Raw genomic sequence first — 18,367 nt, 5'->3', positions numbered from 1 at the left:
CCTCAGGTGACCTGCCCGCCTTGGCCTCCCTAATCGCTGGGATTACAGGTGTGAGCCACTGTGCCTGGCTACCTGTCATTTCTAATTTAGCCAGCAGGGGGAACCAAAGCCTGTTTTTGTGTTTGTTTCTGTTTTTGCTAAGTCTTTCATGGGAAATAGTGCTCTCGTGGGAGGTGCGTTTCCAACTCTCTGCTTGGACATATGAATTTGAGGGTTGTGCTTTCTGCTAACCCAAGAGTTCCCAGGCTGGCGAGGGTAGCTTGACCCTCCGCTTGCTTCCCAGTTCATACAGATGGTTCTTTGCTCCCTCTGACCATTTCTCATCTTGTTCTGGTGCCTGTTTCTCAATTGTTTTGCCTGAAGTTTCCTGGAGAATCAGGGTGAGAGGAGACATGGAGAGGGTGGGCGTTGATTTCTGCAGCACTAGGGCAAAACAGGATTCCTGCTGAATGGCCAAGTGCACATCAAAGGCACCTCAACTCCAAGGCCTCTTCCTGGTCCATGTCCTGCTCCACCCAAACTTCAATCAGAGAACCCAAACAGCAGTGAAATTTGCCAAAAGAACTCAAGTATCAGCGAGAGGTTCTGGCCAGGGTACAGGAGGGATGAATGAGGCAGAAACGATCAGAACTCATTTCCCCACCCCCAAGAAGGAGCTGGATGACCCAGGTACAGATATAATTTTGAGATGAGGAAAATTAAGGGATTTTAAAGAAACCGTTCCAGCCTCAACAAGAAGCTGGAGCATGTGGTGCTCAGTGAGGGGTTATCCTACTCGGAGGCCCAGCAGGTCTCTTGCAGGTTCAGCCAAACATGGAACTCTCAGATCCTCGCATGTCATGTGGGGTGGGGCAGGGAAGTCTCACATGTCTTCAGCCCTGCACAAGGCCAGGAGGGCTGATTGGCAATCCCCTTTCACTGCATCCTGCAGACAAGGGAATTCAGTGTTAGAAAGATCCGCCACCACTATGACCCAAGTACTCTGTCCCCTCCTTTGGGCTGGTCCATCACAGTTCATCTGGAAGGGAAGGGTCCTCCCTGGAGCTCAGAGTCCTGCACTACGTTAACCAAAGACTCCTGGGTTTCCCCCGGCCAAAATATGCTCAGCTGTGTGCAGTGAGTGAGGGTGGCAGTGAGGAGTGAAGGCCCTGGGGCTCCAGGCTAAGAAGTAGCCAAGTTTCACCTGGAGAGAAGAGTAAAGGGACTTCCCAAATTTCTTCTTGAACTCAGCTCTGATACTTAGAAGGTCGGTCTCACATCGAGAGGTAAGGATGCGAATCAGGACTTGGTAATTGGGCTCAGTTTCCTAGTAGGGGGAAGAAACAGATGGCGCGTAATTAGTGAGAGTCTCACTGAGAGTAGGGATTGAATGGCATGGAGGGTTCTTGTAGGAAGTGGAGGCAAGGTGCGAGTCAAGGGTAGGAGTATACGTTATACATTATCTTGGACAAAAGTTATCTTTGTCCATCCTCGTGAAAGATGACACAGCAGGAAAGATCAGTCTCTGTGGAGGCAGCTTGAGTATTTATTGCTCTCCTTCCTTCCACATGTTTTTCCTGGCCCTGCCATTAGATTAGAGCCGTGCACCTCCACAATTTGGTGGTGAGCAGCTCCAAAGACCAGGTACACCAGGAAGGCTGGAAAAGACTTGGTGCATATAAAGACTGCCAGCAGGAAAACCAGGAACACTGTTTTAAACTTTCAAGTTAGTGAATATCCAAGGAGGATAAACCTGAGCTGATGGGGCTCTGATAAGGATCGAGGCTGTGTGACTTCTGGTTCTGATTCTGACCCATAGGGCCATCTCTCAGGCCCATCTCTGCATGTCAGGTTCTTCATGCTGAACCCTTAGTGTTCAACATTGCTATTTTCCCCCTGTACATGCAGCAGACCTCCTGCTTTTTGGCTAAATAATGAAAGGTTCAGTTTAAAAATAACAGGCCGGGCACGGTGGCTCACACCTGTAATCCCAGCACTTTGGGAGGCCGAGGTGGGCAGATCACGAGGTCAGGAGATCGAGACCATTCTTGGTAACATGGTGAAACCCCGTCTCTACTAAACATACAAAAAATTAGCTCGGCGTGGTGGTGCGCGCCTGTACTCCCAGCAACTCGGGAGGCTGAGGCGGGAGAATAGGTTGAACCCGGGAGGCGGAAGTTGTAGTGAGCCAAGATTGCGCCATCGCACTCCAGCCTGGGCAACAAGAGCGAAACTCTGTCCTCCACCCAAAAAAAAAAAAAGAAATAAAAAGAAATAACAGGCCAAGAGTGGTGGCTCACGCCTGTAATTCGAGCACTTTGGGAGGCCGAGGTCAGGAGTTCAAGACCAGCCTGGCCAACACGGTGAAACCCCGTCTCTACAAAAAATATACAAATTAGCCGGGTGTGGTGGGGGGCCAATAGCTGTAATCCCAGCTACTCAGGAGGCTGAGGCAGGAGAATTGCTTGAACCCGGGAGGCGAAGGTTGCAGTGAGCTGAGATCACACATCACACTCCAGCCTGGGTAACAGAACAAGACTCTGTCTCAAAAAATAAATAAATAAATAAAATAAAATAACAGAGGTACAAGTTATCAAAATTCTGACTTATAATTGATTATACTAAATAATGTGTTGTTATGAGAGATTTCTAAATAAAAACTTTTAAGTGTAAAATTGCTGTTTTTTTTCTGTGCACCAGTATTATCACCAATTCCTAATACCCTCATGTTCAGAGGTTCCTGAGTCACTTTGCTCACAAGACTCTTCCCAGAAATGCCTATAACACACACTTAGGTATCCCCACAGATCATAAACTCCTTTGACAAACAAAACGAAGTAAAACAGGATGCTCCAATTCATTTGGACTCATTACCTGATTGCCAGTGGGCCTAATGTCTACTAACTTCCATGCATCATTAGTTTTGTATTGTTGTAAAGATTGCCAGTTGCTCCCCAGTGTCCATTCTTCTAACTCTTGTTACTCTAAATTATAGAATTGGGTCAAGAGTCACTCATTAACTGAACACTCACTGTTGCGCAAGTACTCTTTTTTCTCCCTCTGTCGCCCAGGCTGGAGTGCAATGGCACGATCTCAGCTCACTGCAACCTCCACCTCCTGGGTTCAGGTGAGTCTCCTGCCTCAGCCTCCTGAGTAGCTGGGATGACAGGCGACCGCCACCGCACCCAGCTAATTTTTGTATTTTTAGTAGAGATGGGGTTTCACTATGTTGACCAGGATGGTCTCAAACTCCTGGACTCAAGCAAGCCACCCACCTGGGCCTCCCAAAGTGCTGAAATTACAGGCATGAGCCACTGTGCCTGGCCACAAGTACTCTTTACACCAAAGCTGTATTAAATATAATAATTTTTTTTTTTGAGATGGGGTCTTGCTCTGTCACCCAGGCTGGAGTGCAGTGACTCGATCTCGGCTCACTGTAAACTTTACCTCCCGAGTTCAAGCGATTCTCCTGCCTCAGCCTCCTGAGTAGCTGGGACTACAGTGTGTACCACACACCCAGCTAATATTTTCATTTTTAGTACAGACAGGGTTTCACCATGTTGGCCAGGTTGGTCTCAAACTCCTGACCTCAAGTGATCCACCTGCTTCAGCCTCCCAAAGTGCTGGGATTACAGGCCTGAGTCACTGTGCCCGGCCTTAAATACATATATATATATATATATACATATATATATATGTATATATGTATATATGTATATGTTTATATATATGTATGTATATGTATATGTATATTTTATTTTATTTATTTTGAGATGGAGTCTTGCTCAGTCGCCCAGACTGGAGTGCAGTGGCGCAATCTCAGGTCACTGCAATCTCCGCCTTGTAGGTTTAAGCAATTCTCCTGTCTCAGCCTCTCGAGTAGCTGGGACTACAAGTGCACACCACCATGCCTGGCTAATTATTGTATATTTAGTAGAGATGGGTTTTCACCATGTTGGTCAGGCTGGTCTCGAATTCCTGACCTCAGGTGATTCACCTGCCTCGGCCTCCCAAAGTGCTGGGATTACAGGCATGAGCCACGGTGCCTGGCCTAATTATAATTACAATACTTAATCATATACTTGGCATTGCAATATGGCCCCAGGATCTTCCCTAGGAACATTCATTTTTACTACAGATTGGTCCAAATTTGTCCTGAATCAGCCATTGCTGATTTTCTGAAAGCCATTTTTCTGAATAAATATTCTTCACAATCTGTTTTCATATATCTACATATCCCTCATAAAAGAATAATACAAAAAAAAAAAAAAAAGAATAATACAGGCCAGGTACGGTGGCTCATGCCTGTAAACCCAGCACTTTGGGAGGCCAAGGCAGGTGGATCACCTGAGGTCAGGAGTTCAAGACTAGCCTGGCCAACATGGCGAAACCCTGTCTCTACTAAAAATACAAAAATTGGCAGGACATGGTGGCAGGGGCCTGTAATCTCAGCTACTCAGGAGACTGAGGCAGAAGAACCCGGGAGGCAGAGGTTGTAGTGAGGTGAGACTGTGCCATTGTACTCCAGCCTGGGAAACAACAGTAAGGCTCCGTCTCAAAAAGAAAAGAAGGAAAGAAGTAGAATATGATTCAGGGCCGGGCACAGTGGCTCATGCCTGTAATCCCAGCACTTTGGGAGGCTGACATGGGTGGATTGCAAGGTCAGGAGTTCAAGACCAGCCTAGTCAATATGGTGAAACCCCGTCTTTACTAAAAAATACAAAAATTGGCCGGGCGCGGTGGCTCAAGCCTGTAATCCCAGCACTTTGGGAGGCCAAGGCGGGTGGATCACGAGGTCGAGAGATCAAGACCATCCTGGTCAACATGGTGAAACCCCGTCTCTACTAAAATACAAAAAAAAAATTAGCTGGGCACGGTGGCGCGTGCCTGTAATCCCAGCTACTCAGGAGGCTGAGGCAGGAGAATTGCCTGAACCCAGGAGGCGGAGGTTGCGGTGAGCCGAGATCGCGCCATTGCACTCCAGCCTGGGTAACAAGAGCGAAACTCTGTCTCAAAAAAAAAAAAAAAAATTAGTCGGGTGTGGTGGCGCATCCCTGTAGTCCCAGCTACTTGGGAGGCTGAGGCAAGAGAATTGCTGGAATCTGGGAGGTGGAGGTTGCAGTGAGTCGAGATCGGGCCACTGCGCTCCAGTCTGGGCAACAGTGCGAAACTCTGTCTCAAAAAAAAAAAGAAAAAAATAAAAGATTCAGAATAATTGATGTACGTTATTTTCTGACTACTATTTCTTCCTCTTCCTCTTCTTCTTCCTCTTCCTCTTCTTCTTCCTCTTCCTCTTCTTCTTTTGAGACAGGGTCTTGCTCTATCACCCAGGCTGAAGTGTGGTGGAATAATCATAGCTCATTGTAACTTTGAATTCCTGGGTTCAAGCAATTCTCCTACTACAACCTCCCAAGTAGTTGGTAGTAGAGGCACATTCCACCATGCCTGGCCAATTTTCTTTTTATTTTTGTAGAGACGTGGTCTTGCTATGTCCCCTAGGCTGGTCTTGAACTCCTGACCTCAAGCGATACTCTCACCTTGGCCTCCCAAAGTGCTGGGATTACAGGCAGGAGCCACCATGCTTGGCCCCTGACTACTACTTCTAAGATAAATCTCTCATCTATACTCAACAGTGTGGGTCTTGGATGGTTGTGGTGGCTCATGCCTGTAATCCCAGCCCTTTGGGAGGCTGAAGCAGGTGGATCATGAGGTCAGGAGTTCAAGACCAGCTAATATGATGAAACCCTGTCTCTACTAAAAAAATACAAAAATTAGTCAGGCGTGGTGGCACATGCCTGTAATCCCAGCTACTTGGGAGGCTGAGGCAGGAGAATCACTTGAATCTGGGAGGCGGAGGTTGCAGTGAGCTGAGATCACGACACTGCACTCCAGCCTGGGCAACAGAGTGAGACTCCACCTCAAAAAAAAAAAAAAAAAAAGCCTGGCACAGTGGCTCACGGTTGTAATCCCAGCACTTTGGGAGGCTGAGGTGGGTGGATCACCTGGGGTCAGGAGTTCAAGACCAGCCTGACCAACCCAGTGAAACTCTGTCTCTACTAAAAATACAAAATTAGGCATGTTGGTGCATGCCTGTAATCCCAGCTACTCAAGAGGCTGAGGCAGGAGAATTGCTTGAACCCAGGAGGCAGAGGTTGCAGTGAGCTGAGATCATGTCATTGCACTCTAGTCTGGGCAACAAGAGCGAAACTCCACCTCAAAATAAAAGAAAAAAAAAAGTGTGGGTCTTGTAATCCAAGTACACTACAAAATCCTCTACTGCTGGGATAGTTTGTATTTATGACAGGAATTTAGACAGATAACTACAACTCTTCAAATGAATCAGTGTTGACTTATTAATAACACAGGCCTTATTGGGCAATTATAATAACCTACCGTCAAGATAGAAATCTCTGGGTGATAGAACAACTGCTTATATTCACTATCTTTTGGGCACCCATCAACATGGCATGATGGCTTCTCAACCAGTCTACAGAAAGCTATTCCAGCTGCCAAAATGATAACTATCTTTATCTCCTCAAATTTTACATTTTCTCCGAGTGAACTTTTTCTTTATTAAATTAATTAATTCATGTATCTATTTTGAGACAGAGTTTTGCTCTTGTTGCCCAGGCTGGAGTGCAATGGCACAATCTCGGCTCACTGCAACCTCTGCTTCCCAGGTTCAAGTGATTCTCCTGCCTCAACCTCCTGAGTAGCTGGGATTACAGGCATGTGCTACTATGCCCAGCTAATTTTTGTATTTTTAGTACAGATAGGGTGTTACCATGTTGGCCAGGCTGGTCTCGAACTCCTGACCTCAAGTGATCCGTTCACCTCGGCCTCCCAAAATGCTGTGATTTCAGACCTGAGCCACCATGCCCCGCCTGAACTTTTTATTTGTAGGTTTTGGGGGAAAGTTCTACTAATAGAAGACCTAATTCAATCAACAGAATGACTGGATTCTATTGGTGGAACTACTCAAGCCACAGTCACCAATTTAAGTATGGATAATATGGGGTGGGCACGGTGGCTCACACCTGTAATCCCAGCACTTTAGGAGGCCAAGGCAGGTGGATCACCTGAGGTCAGGAGTTCAAGACCACTCTGACCAACATGGTGAAACCCTGTCTCTACTAAAAATAAAAAAAATTAGCTGAGCGTGGAGGTGGGTGCCTGTAATCCCAGCTACTTGGCAGGTGGAGGCAGGAGAATTGCTTGAACCCAGGAGGCGGATGTTGCTGTGAGCTGAGATTGTCCCACTGCAGTCCAGCCTGGGTGACAAGAGCAAAACTCTGTCTCAAAAAAAAAAAAGATGGATAATGTGGAATAAAATCTGACCAGTGTGGAGAAAGGGGGCCTGGGGTGCTAAGAGCACTTATGGTAGAGGTGACAAGGAGTGGACACAGGACTGTGAATGTCTTATATCATTAAGTGTTGTGCAGGGAGACCGTATGACTTACTAGCTATGTGACCTCAAGCAAGGTACTTAACTTCTCTGCACTTCAGTTTTTCCATCTGTAAGATAAGGATGGATGCGGTTGTGAGGATTAATAAATGTGTGTGTCATGCTCAGGATAGGCCGTACACAATCGGCACCTACGAAATGCCAGCCCTTGTCATTATTCTTGCTAGTGTTATCACCATCGCCCTGGCGACAACTGAACCTGGACAAGGCACCGTCTTACAGAGCAGATCCGTATCTCAATTTGGCCACCTAGACATTAACAAGGCCAAAATGTTAGTCTCAGGGCCCCTGAGAGTCAGCTAAGTTAGTTCTCACTACAGCTCATTCCTCCACCCCTGTGTAAGCCACGGTGCGTAAGCCCCGGGAGGGAGAGGTTCAGACGGTGTATATGGGATGGTTACATCAGCAGCAACCTGAGGTTCCTCTCTCCTCCCCAGTTTCTGTTCTGGGGAGGGAAAGGAGCGCCTCTCTTACCTGGAGGGCTTGGTGAAGTTTGTCAGCAAAGTACAGTGGTGTGTTCTTGATCACTGAAGCTGGAAGCAAAGATGGGAAGGATGGAGGCTCACAACTAGGGCCACAATCTCCCATCCCAAGTGAGACTCACTCCACAAATCCTGCGCAGGTCCCTACCTAGGCCGAGCAGAGCCGCCTGGGCATCTCCATGGAAACGGTTCTGGACAGTCTCCTCCAGCTCTTGCCCAGTGCTCCGCTGGTACTGATCAAACACTTGTGGTGTGTGTGGGAGGCAGTTAGAAAGATGGATGGGGGATTCATCATAACAGGAAAGGATGCCGCCCCCCCGACCTTCCTCAGCCCAAACTCATCATTAGAGCAAGCTGGGGGAAAAGATGGCTTGTGTGTACCTCGGATGAGGTGTTCAGGATTTCGCTGGGTAAAGAGTAGAACCCATGTCTTCTCTGTGCTGGGTCCTTCTGCCGGCTGCAGTGCCTGGGAGGGAGGAGTGAGTCAGGATCACCGGTGAGGGAACCACGGGTATGATGTTCCCAGAATCTATCACCATCATGATGGAAATGGGATTGAGGGTGGAAAATATTTTTCTTTTTTTTTTCTGAGACAGAGTCTCATTCTGTCACCCAGGCTGGAGTGCAATGGCATGATCCCAGTTCACCGCAACCTCGTGTGTGTGTGTGTGTGTGTGAGAGAGAGAGAGAGAGAGAGAGAGAGAGAGATGGGGTCTCTCTCTGTCACCCAGGCTGCAGTGCAGTGGCATGATCGGGACTAATCTCAGCCTCAATTTCCCAGGCTCAAGTGATCCTCCCACATCATCCTCAGCCTCCTAGCTAGCTGGAACTACAGGTGCAGCTAATTTGAAAAAATATTTTGTGGAAACAGAGTCTCACTATGTTGCCTAGGCTGGTCTCGGACTCCTGGGCTCAAGTGACCCTCCTGTTTCAGCCTCCCAAAGTGCTGGGATTACAGGCATGAGGCACCATGGCTGGCCTACTAGTTGTTTTTATTTATGTGATGTCATTTTCTTTATTTTATTTTTTAAGAAAGAAATAGGGCTAAGGGAGGGGCTCTGCCCTTCCAGCCTCACAGCTCTATTCACTGATTTGGAAATATCCTGGTACCCAAGGGTTAAATAATCCCCAAAAGGGTCTGAGGAAGCTTTCTGCCCCCCAAATGCTCATAAAAGGAGAATCTGTTGGTCCATGAGCTCAGGAGTCAGAGGCTAGGTGGGAGAAAAGGCTTCAGCTACGCTGATACCTGACACCTCATCCCCCTATCACATCACTGAGGACTCCCTCTGCCAGGCAAGGACGGGTTTGCAGGACAAATGGGCATGTAGGTCACTGGCTGTAACATACGGTGGAGGAAGGAATGTTACATGCATGGCGGCTGTGCACACTCCTAAACCCCCACTCACCTGGACATCTTGTTCTGCCAGATTATAGTCAATGATTCCAGAGTAGCTGTCACGGCCCCCCTAGGAGGAGAAACTGTTTTTAGAGGGCTCTTTGAAGGGCATCTTTTTATCTCCAGAGCAACAAGCAAAGTCTGGTCTCCCCCAAAGCCCTCCCTTGTCCATTACAGGACAGCAATGCTCCCTGCTCCAGCGCGTCTCCTTGGCTGGTGAATGTGACTCCCTTCCTTGCAGGCCAGTCCTCCTCACCTTGGCCAGGGCCAGGAGCAGGTCCCGCAAGATGCCACTGCTCTCAGATGTGATGTCATCCACGGCCTCCACCTGGAAATCTGGGGTGGGGTGAGGAGCTCTCTGCGTCCTCCTGAGTTTTCCTAACGTAGATATTCCCAGGACCTGCCGAACGCCTGACTCACTATGCCTCACCAGCCCTGCTAGGCCCTGCCTGGAGTAGCTTCATGGCTGCTACTTCCCAGGATGTAAGGCACAAGTACCATCACAGCCACCTGAAAACGTCTCTAAGCTGTAAGGTGTGCGGTGGCTTCATCACCAAGCACCAACCTGCTGGGCAGGAGGCAACCATTATTAGAGGTGGGGCCAGGCAGTGAAGAAGGGCTAGGGAAACCTGTGTTATAACACAAGATGGCTAGGACCTGGCATCCTCGTTGGAGGTAAGGAAAAATGGTATGAGGCCGGGCGCAGTGGCTCACACCTTTAATGCCAGCACTTTGGGAGACTGATGTGGGTGGATTACCTGAGGTCAGGAGTTCAAGACCAGCCTGGCCAATGCGGTAAAACCTCATGTCCTCTAAAAATACAAAAGTTAGCTGGGCGTGGTGGCAGGCGCCTGTAATCACAGCTACTTGGGAGGCTGAGGCAGGAGAATCACTTGAACCTGGAGGCAGAGGTTGCGGTGAGCCAAGATCGTACCATTGTACTACAGCCTGGGTGACAAGAGTGAAACTAGGTCTCAAAAAAAAAAACTGGAGAAAAGAGCAGGAAAGGGAGAAAAGGAAGGAGAAGAGAGAAACAGATGCAAGAAGGAAGGAGGGTGGGAGCCGGATTAGGAACACAGGCCACAGCTGGGGCGGCGGCTCATGCCTGTAATCCCAGCACTTTGCAACACTGAGGCAGGAGGATGGCTTGAGCCCAGAAGTTTGAGACCAGCCTGGACAACACAGCAAAACCCATCTCTACAAAAAAATACAAAAATTAGCTGGGCATGGTGGTGGCGCACCTGTAGTCCCAGCTACTTAGGAGGCTGAGGTGGGAGGACTGAGCCCAGGAGGGTCAGAGCTACAGGGAGCCACAATCACATCACTCACAGTCTGGGCTACAGGGCAAGATCTTGTCTCAAAAGAAGAATGTAGGCCGAGATTAGACATCAGAGGAAAATTGGAAGGCAAGACAAAGTGGTGAGGGTGGGGGAAGGGGTGTAGGATGAGGATGGGAAGAAGCCACAAATTAGTGGGTGACACTTGCAGCCAAGCAAGGACAGTCATCAGGGCATGAGAGGTGACACCCATGACTCAGAGAGCAGGTTCCCATCTCTCCCCCAGGCTGCGGCAAGGCTGGGCTCAGCTTGGAACGTGGTGTGATGACAGGGACAGCAAGGGGCTGGGAAGGTGACATGAATACTTTTGGGACCATCACTTTGGAATCTGCCTTGGAGCTCCAGATTAAGATGGTTAATCATTGCTTCTCTCTTTTTATGTGTGTGTGTGTGTGTGTGTGTGTGTGTGTGTGTGTGTGTGTGTGTGAGAGAGAGAGAGCGAGAGAGAGAGACAGACAGACAGACAGAGAGAGAGACAGAGAGAGAGAGAGACATACTCTCACTCTTGTCACCCAGGCTGGAGTGCAATGGCAATAGCATGATCTCAGCTCACCATGGCCTCAACTTCCCAAGCTCAGTTCAGGTGATCCTCCCACCTCAACCTCCTGAGTAGCTGGGACCACAGGCATGCACCACCATGCTCGGCTGGGTTTTTTTTTTTTTTTTTGTATTTTTAGCACTGATGGGTTTTTCTATGTTGCCCAGGCTGGTCTTGAACCCTTGGGTTCAAGCAACCCACCTACCTCAGTCTCCCAAAGTGTTTGGATTACAGGCATGAGCCACTGTGCCTGGCCTGCTTGGTTTTTTTTTTTTTTTTGAGATAGAGTTTCACTCTTGTTGCCCAGGCTGGAGCGCAATGGCATGATCTCAGCTCACCGCAACCTCTGTCTCCTGGGTTCAAGTGATTCTCCTGCCCCAGCCTCCCAAGTAGCTGGGATTACAGGCATGTGCCACCACACCTGACTAATTTTTTGTATTTTTAGTAGAGATGGGGTTTCTCCATGTTGGTCAGATTGGTCTCGAACTCCCGACCTTAGGTGATCTGCCCACCTTGGCCTCCCAAAGTGCTGGGATTACAGCCGTAAGCCTCCACGCCCGGCCCTGCCTTTTTTTTTTTTTTTTGAGATGGAGTCTTGCTCTGTAGCCCAGGCTGGAGTGCTGTGGCATGATCTCAGCTCACTGCAACCTCCACCTCCCGGGTCCTGGTTCAAGCAATTCTCCTACCTCAGCCTCCCAAGTAGCTGGGATTACAGGCACGAACCACCACGCCCAGCTAATTTTTGTATTTTTTAGTAGAGACAGCGTTTCACCATGTTGGCCAGTCTGGTCTTGAACTCCTGACCTCGTGATCCACTGGCCTCGGCCTCCCAAAGTGCTGGGATTACAGCCGTAAGCCTCCACGCCCGGCCCTGCTTCTCTTTGTTTACTGATCTCGAGTCCTCCAGGGGGTTTGTCACCCCAGTCCACTGGCTCTTTCCCCTTGGGAGACTGCAGCACTGGTTGGGGAAGGAGGGAAGACCACAAGGGAATAGAACTTAGGCAGCCAGGTTGCCAGATAGCTCACCTATGGGGAATACAGGAGAGGAGAGGACTCCTACAGACCCCGCTCCAGCACCTGGGGCCCCTCCCTCCGTATTCTTACCGTGTTTGTAGACCGCCAGGCACTCCTGCAGCTGGGATGGGGTTCGGGTGGCGAGAATTTCAATGGCCACATCCACAGCAGAATTTGAGGCCTACAAGAAATTGGGAGTCTACTCTGAGACTGGCCATGTCGTTAGGATGGCAGACAGATGGGCAGACGCTGGCCGCTTCTCCTTCTAAGGGACAATATGGGATGACGAGAAGGGGACTCTGGAGTGGGCAAAGCAGGGCTGACAGCTTTCTCCCTTCCCCAGACACCCCAGCAAGTCTCTCTCCTGCTACCTTCAGGACTGTCCTCAATTCCTGAGCATCAAACTGGGCTGCGGGCTGCAGCAGAGCCACCACGATCCTCTCCAGATTGCCGGAAAGCGCTGCCTGCAGGGACTTCAGCAGGTCCTACAATAAATGGTCCCCACAGCAGAGGCACGGGGGTGAGGGGAAGGAGCCCAGAAGTGTGGGGAGGTTTGGGAAGATTCGGCTGGTTTTCATCTCAGGGAGCAGGGGCTGACCCCAGTGGCTGTTGCTGTCTCTCAAGTCCTCCAGGGGGTCTCTCACCTCAGTCCACTGCTGTGGGAGGTCAGCGTGGTCTCACCTGTTGGGTGCGCTCCTGGAAAGCTCGAGAGATGAGCTGCCTTTGCTCTCTGCTCCGGTTGGTCAGCACCTCTACAATGGTATGACAGTCCACACCTGAACCGAGATGAGGGCTGTGCTGTGAACAGGGTCTTTCTGTTTGAGATGGAGTCTCGCTCTGTTGCCAGGCTGGAGTGCAGCGGTGCGATCTCGGCTCACTGCAACCTCTGCCTCCCGGGTTCAAGCGATTCTCTGCCTCACCTCCCAAGTAGCCGGGACTACAGGCACACGCCACAAGGCCTGGCTAATTTTTGTATTTTTAGTAGAGATGGGGTTTCACCATGTTGGCCAGGATGGTCTCTGTCTCTTGACCTCATGATCTGCCCGCCTCGGTCTCCCAGACTGCTGGGATTACAGGCGTGAGCCACCGCGCCCAGCTGAGCAGGACCTTTATGTAGTTGAGATGCCTCTACTCCCCGGAGGAGGGAAGGAGCTCCAGGAGAGGGTTAGGAAGGAAAGGAGCACAGGCTATTTCACCCCCTTCCATTTGATCTCAAAAGAAGTTGCAAATAAAATGCCAAAACAGCATGTAAATCTGACCCAGACCGAGGCAAAGGTGGCCTGGTGTGGTGGTAAGAAAAAATGATTTGTGGGGATTGGTTGATCTAGATGAGAATCCCAGTTCTGTCATTACGAGGTGAGTGACCTTGGGCAAGCCTCCTCATCTCCCTGAGGCCCAGTTTCCTCATCTGGAAGATGCAAATAATAAGCCTTGCCTTACAGGGGTGTTGTGAGAATGGGTATGACACACCTACTGCAGTGCCTGGCACACAAGAATGAAGGCAATCCACAAACGTTTCCCCAGCATGGCTAGTTCCTCCTTCCTGGGTCCTCCGTGGTCTACAGAGTGGCTCTAAAAGGCGGCCTCAAGTGCGGAGGGGAAGGGGCTCACCTTGGCCGGTAATGGCTCTCAGCAGCCTCTGCACATCCTTGTCCACGCTGAAGCTCAGGAAGGTCCTGAGGGTACCCAGGGTCCCCCACGCTGCAGTCTGCGGGAGCACGGGGTGGTCGGCAGGGGCCAGGCTGCCCACCCCCGCCTCAGGGCCTGTGCTCTACTTTCCTGCCTCCCATCCTCTCACAGCTGGAGCTGAGATATTAAAAGTGACCTCTAAAATCTCAACAGCACCTACCTTGCTGGCCAGGCCCAGGTGGCTGAGGATCTCCTGGGTGAGGGATGGTGCCATCTTCCCACCACTCACAGACATGGTGCTACTGGCTGTCCTGGGGAAGGAACAGGAACCCACAGAGCTGAATTTCCCGGCCCTTTGGGGACTCCTTATGACCTGCCCCCGAGACCCTGGAGCCTGGGTTCCAGTCACTTCTTTCCCTTGCTGCAGAAAAAAGATCAACCTGCTTAGGCTTGGAGCCAGAACTGGAGCTGAAATGGTGGGGTAAGAGGGGAGCCCCCACCTTCCCCAGCTCTCCCCGCTCCTTTAGGAAGTGGGGATTGATGTGGGATGCTCCTGGACCAGGCGCCAGCCCTCCCCGACACCAGGGTCAGCATCAAGGCTCCTCAGGTCTTGGTCTGGGGTAGATGCCCCACTTCTGAGGTCTTTGACCCTCTTTCTCGGGCCTGGCTGGGGTCTCCTGGGGCAGTGTAGGGGAGCTGAGGTGAGTTGGCAGGATGAAGCCTGCAGAGTGGGAGACAACTCCAAACAGCATCTTCCCCCACCTGCAGCCCCAGCTGACAGGCAGCACTCAACTCCTGCCAACACAGCTGCCTACCTGCTCGGCTGCCTCTCACCCGAGGAGCCGGAGGCCAGAATCTCGAGGTCAGCAGGTGCAATCTCTGCGCTGATGTGAGCAAGAGTTCTTGCAAGTACATGGATGCCTGGACAGGACAGGAGGCACTCTCGGGCTGGAAAAGGAAAACTCATTCTTCCCTCCCCCAAGCAGTCAACGTGGTCTCCCAGATGGGGGCGCAGGCCTAGTGCTTACCCAGAGGTGCGAGGGGCGAGGTGGGTGTTGTCGTCGTGGCTTGGTGGCTCGCCTGTGTGAGGACCAGCTCCGGTGTGGCCTGGTACAGGAAAGGGGGGCGTGTGCAGCCTGGGCTGAACAGCCAGTCAGATGACCTCTGTCAGGGACCAACCCAGCCGTTGTCTGACTCTGGCCCCTCCCAGACGTGGGAGAGGACCGGGAGAGTCCCACTTGCAGACGCCTTCCTGCCCAGCATCTCTTTTCCCAGGAACTGGGTCTCAACCCATGTGAGTAAACTCCACTCAGCCTCACAGCGGCTCAGCCTCAAACACAGGAGGCTTTGTGCACTGCCTTCACTGCAGGTCCAGGTGGGACCACAGAGGCCTAGTCACAAAGTCCGGCTTCTGACCTGGCTCTGCCCCTGGCTCCAGCTCCCTGGGGGGCAGGTCAGACAGGCTGCAGGCTGATTTCAAGGCTGATAGGGAAAAACCTGTTGGGGCACATACCAGCAGCGCACCCCAGCCTGCACCCCAGAGGGGGTCCCAGCCCAGAAACTCCCTTGACTGCTGCCTTATTAGAGACAGTCAGCCTTGGTGGAGAGGGCCCGGGGACTGTTTCTATCTGTGGAGAAGGAAGGGCCCAAGTATTTGGGGGTGGAAGCTGAGGAACAGAGTCAAGAGAGAAAAATGCAAAGGGTGTTACCTTCAGAGGGAAGCTCTACGCTCCCAAAAGGCAACAGGGAGATGGGGGAGGCTTCCTCGCCTGGTTTCTTAGATTCCTTCTGTTGCCTTCTGGCAGCCTGGGCCCTTTGGCTGTTTTAGCTGCAGGTGCTGCAACCCCAGCAGCTGGGCTTGAGGCTGGCTGTGCACAGAGCAGCAGGTGAACAGCCCTGTGGAGCCCCGGCGCCCCCACGCAGCAGCTGCTCCGGCCTCACAGCTGGCTCCCTTGGGTCTGAACCCAGTCTCTTTCCTGCCTCCCTGGAGAGCTGGGGTAGGGGCGGGTCACAGAAGCTAGAGCCGTCTCCACTCCTCTGCCTCCCTCCCAACCTAGGAAAGGCTTCACTGGGATTCCTATATCCCTGGAGGAGAGACTGAAGCGGCTCCAACCACACTGAGTAGACCGGGCTGGAGGACACGCCACGAAGGGACATGTCTGTGGTGGTAATCACGGCGCCTCACTTTCTCTCCTGTTAAAGTGGAAAACGTGCACCTGTGTCAGAACTGGAGACTGAAGGTTCAATCCCCGGCTCTGCCACCTATGTTCTGGAAGCTTCGCTAGTCCTTTCAGCTCTCTAAATGGGAGTACTGAGAGAGACGGAGGCGGTGGGACATGCTGGGGCCTCTGAGGACAGGTTTTCTGGGATGATTAAATGAAGTAATGTGACCTCTAGAGAAACACCACCTCCTCCCCAAAAGCTACTGAACTAATAATACAAAATAAAAATATAAAAATGAGGTAAAGCCGGGCGCGGTGGCTCACGCCTGTAATCGCAGCACTTTGGGAGGCCGAGGCGGGTGGATCACGAGGTCAACAGATCGAGACCATCCTGGTCAACACGGTGAAACCCCGTCTCTACTAAAAATACAAAAAAAATTAGCCGGGCATGGTGGTGCATGCCTGTAATCCCAGCTACTCAGGAGGCTGAGGCAGGAGAATTGCCTGAACCCAGGAGGCGGAGGTTGCAGTGAGCCGAGATCGCGCCATTGCACTCCAGCCTGGGTAACAAGAGCGAAACTCCGTCTCAAAAAAAAAAAAAAAAAAAAAGAAGTCTGATCTTGGCTCACCTCTGAAACTTTGCTTGCCAATCCCAAAATGGCCACAAGAGGGCGCGCGCGGCCACTGAGAGTCTGGAGCCCCCTAGTGGTCCCTTGAGGTCTCTGGCTCCAGCCCCACCTTTCAAGGGGCTGTCTCAGCCCACTTGGGAAGTGCAGCCTCCTGAGGACGCCAGGTTCCTGGGTGGACGTGGTAGGCGAGTAGCATCAGGGGAAGAGCCTCAGGTAGATACTTAGTCAGGGGAGCCGCCGCGGCTGACCTCGGACACATGCAGGAGACTGGGTGACCGCAGTTAGGCTGGGTAAGCATGGTAGGCTGCTCAGCAGCTGGGGACCCCCGGCCCTCGGCTTTCTGTACCTTTCAGAGTTTCTTCTGGCTACCTTCCCTGCGGGCTTAGGGGGAACTGAAGGAACCGTGAGGCCTCCTGTTTCCCCCGCGCCAAACGTCTCCAAGGGACTCCTGGCCAATCTGCCAGGCTGAACTCTGAATTTGGAGAAGGCCTGCAGAAGCTCGGTCACGTGGCAGAAGCGAAGTCCCTGCCTGTGAGGAGTGTGTGTGTGATGCCTTCACAGTCACTGCACGTTAGCCTGGTGCAAGTGCACTCCTCTCCCTGGGTGTTGTTTTGTTCAACTTCAGGGCCAGACTGCAGCTGTTTTCAGATGTACCGATCACCTTCCACCCCCATGAGGTACATTTCAGAATTGGAGAGTTGGAGGAAATCTTAGAGCAGATCTAATCTACCACCCTTTCATGACTGACTCAAGGAGGCCGAGTGACTTCCCAAGGCCACAGAGTTGGAACCAGCATCCAGGTTTCTCAACTGCCGCTCAGTGTTTTCTTCATCCCTCGATGTGGGCGAAGTGGATTTGGGCTCCCTCTTAGTAGAATATAGGGGAAAGGCAGCCACATACAGTGCCTCCACTGTTCACCCAGGTCCACCTCTTCAGCCCCCAAGTCCTACATTGCTGTCATTTTTTAATTTATTTGTTTAGTTATCTATTGAGACTGAGTCTCACTCTGTCGCCCAGGCTGGAGTGCAGTGGTGTGATCTCAGCTCACTGTAACCTCTGCCTTCCAGGTTCAAGTGTTTCTCCTGTCTCAGCCTCCCAAGTAGTTGGGATTACAGGCACCCACCACCATGCCCAGCTAATTTTTGTATTTTTAGTAGAGATGGGGTTTCACCATGTTGGCCAGGGTGGTCTCAAACTCCTGACCTCAGGTGGTCCACCCGCCTCGGCCTCCCAAAGTGCTGGAATTATAGGGGTAAGCCACTGCACCCGGCCTTTTATTTAGTTTTGAGACAGAGTCTCATTCTGTCACCCAGGCTGGAGGGCAGTGTCATGATCTTGGCTCACTGCAACCTCCCCCTCCTGGGTTCAAGCGATTCTCCTGCCTCAGCCTCCCAAGTAGCTGGGACTACAGGCATGCATCACCATGCCCAGCTAATTTTTGTATTTTTAGTAGAGACGGGATTTCACCACGTTGGCCAGGCTAGTCTTGAACTCCTGACCTCAGGTGATCCACCCACCTTGGCCTCCCAAAGTGCTGCGATTACAGGCATGAGTCATCGTACCCGGTCCCTACATTGCTTTTCTGCAAATACTTTCCATTGCCTGATTTCAGAATACATAGAAACTCCTCTTGGCTATTTCACCTCTTGTTAGGAAATGTTTCCTCCCTGCAACTCCTGGCCCCTGAATCTCTCTTAGGCACTAGCCAGGCTCTGCTTCTTAGCCAAATAGGCTTC

The 18,367-nt window shown here is 51.2% G+C and overlaps 1 protein-coding gene across 6 annotated transcripts in view; it reads right to left on the bottom strand.

Annotated features, from left to right (window-relative positions):
- Positions 1-113: 113 nt before the first annotated feature.
- The window catches only part of ANXA9 (annexin A9), a 21,990-nt gene continuing 3,736 nt past the window's right edge, over positions 114-18,367 (bottom strand). The window contains exons 1-15 of one of the 6 annotated variants that reach the window (XM_021674289.2): positions 16,978-17,053; positions 14,869-14,947; positions 14,656-14,788; positions 14,061-14,151; positions 13,823-13,919; positions 12,893-12,987; positions 12,583-12,696; positions 12,302-12,392; positions 9,579-9,658; positions 9,333-9,392; positions 8,308-8,392; positions 8,075-8,170; positions 7,919-7,977; positions 1,184-1,306; positions 114-925 (exon numbers count right to left, since the gene is read on the bottom strand). In XM_021674289.2, coding sequence (XP_021529964.2) covers positions 863-925; positions 1,184-1,306; positions 7,919-7,977; positions 8,075-8,170; positions 8,308-8,392; positions 9,333-9,392; positions 9,579-9,658; positions 12,302-12,392; positions 12,583-12,696; positions 12,893-12,987; positions 13,823-13,919; positions 14,061-14,135 — 1,038 coding nt within the window. In that variant the 5' untranslated portion in view covers positions 14,136-14,151; positions 14,656-14,788; positions 14,869-14,947; positions 16,978-17,053 and the 3' untranslated portion in view covers positions 114-862. Of the gene's footprint in view, positions 926-1,183; positions 1,307-7,918; positions 7,978-8,074; positions 8,171-8,307; positions 8,393-9,332; positions 9,393-9,578; positions 9,659-12,301; positions 12,393-12,582; positions 12,697-12,892; positions 12,988-13,822; positions 13,920-14,060; positions 14,152-14,655; positions 14,789-14,868; positions 15,179-15,549; positions 15,613-16,977; positions 17,054-18,367 lie in introns of those variants that run through there. The other 5 variants (XM_064370871.1, XM_021674291.2, XM_021674290.2 and 2 more) reach the window with 5 other exon arrangements.

The sequence above is a fragment of the Aotus nancymaae genome, unplaced genomic scaffold (assembly GCF_030222135.1).
Source record: "Aotus nancymaae isolate 86718 unplaced genomic scaffold, 86718_ANA_hifiasm-v0.15.2.pri h1tg000108l, whole genome shotgun sequence".
Taxonomy (NCBI): domain Eukaryota; kingdom Metazoa; phylum Chordata; class Mammalia; order Primates; family Aotidae; genus Aotus; species Aotus nancymaae.
The sequence above is the reverse complement of the archived record's forward strand: the minus strand, read 5'-3'. Positions and strand labels throughout refer to the sequence as shown.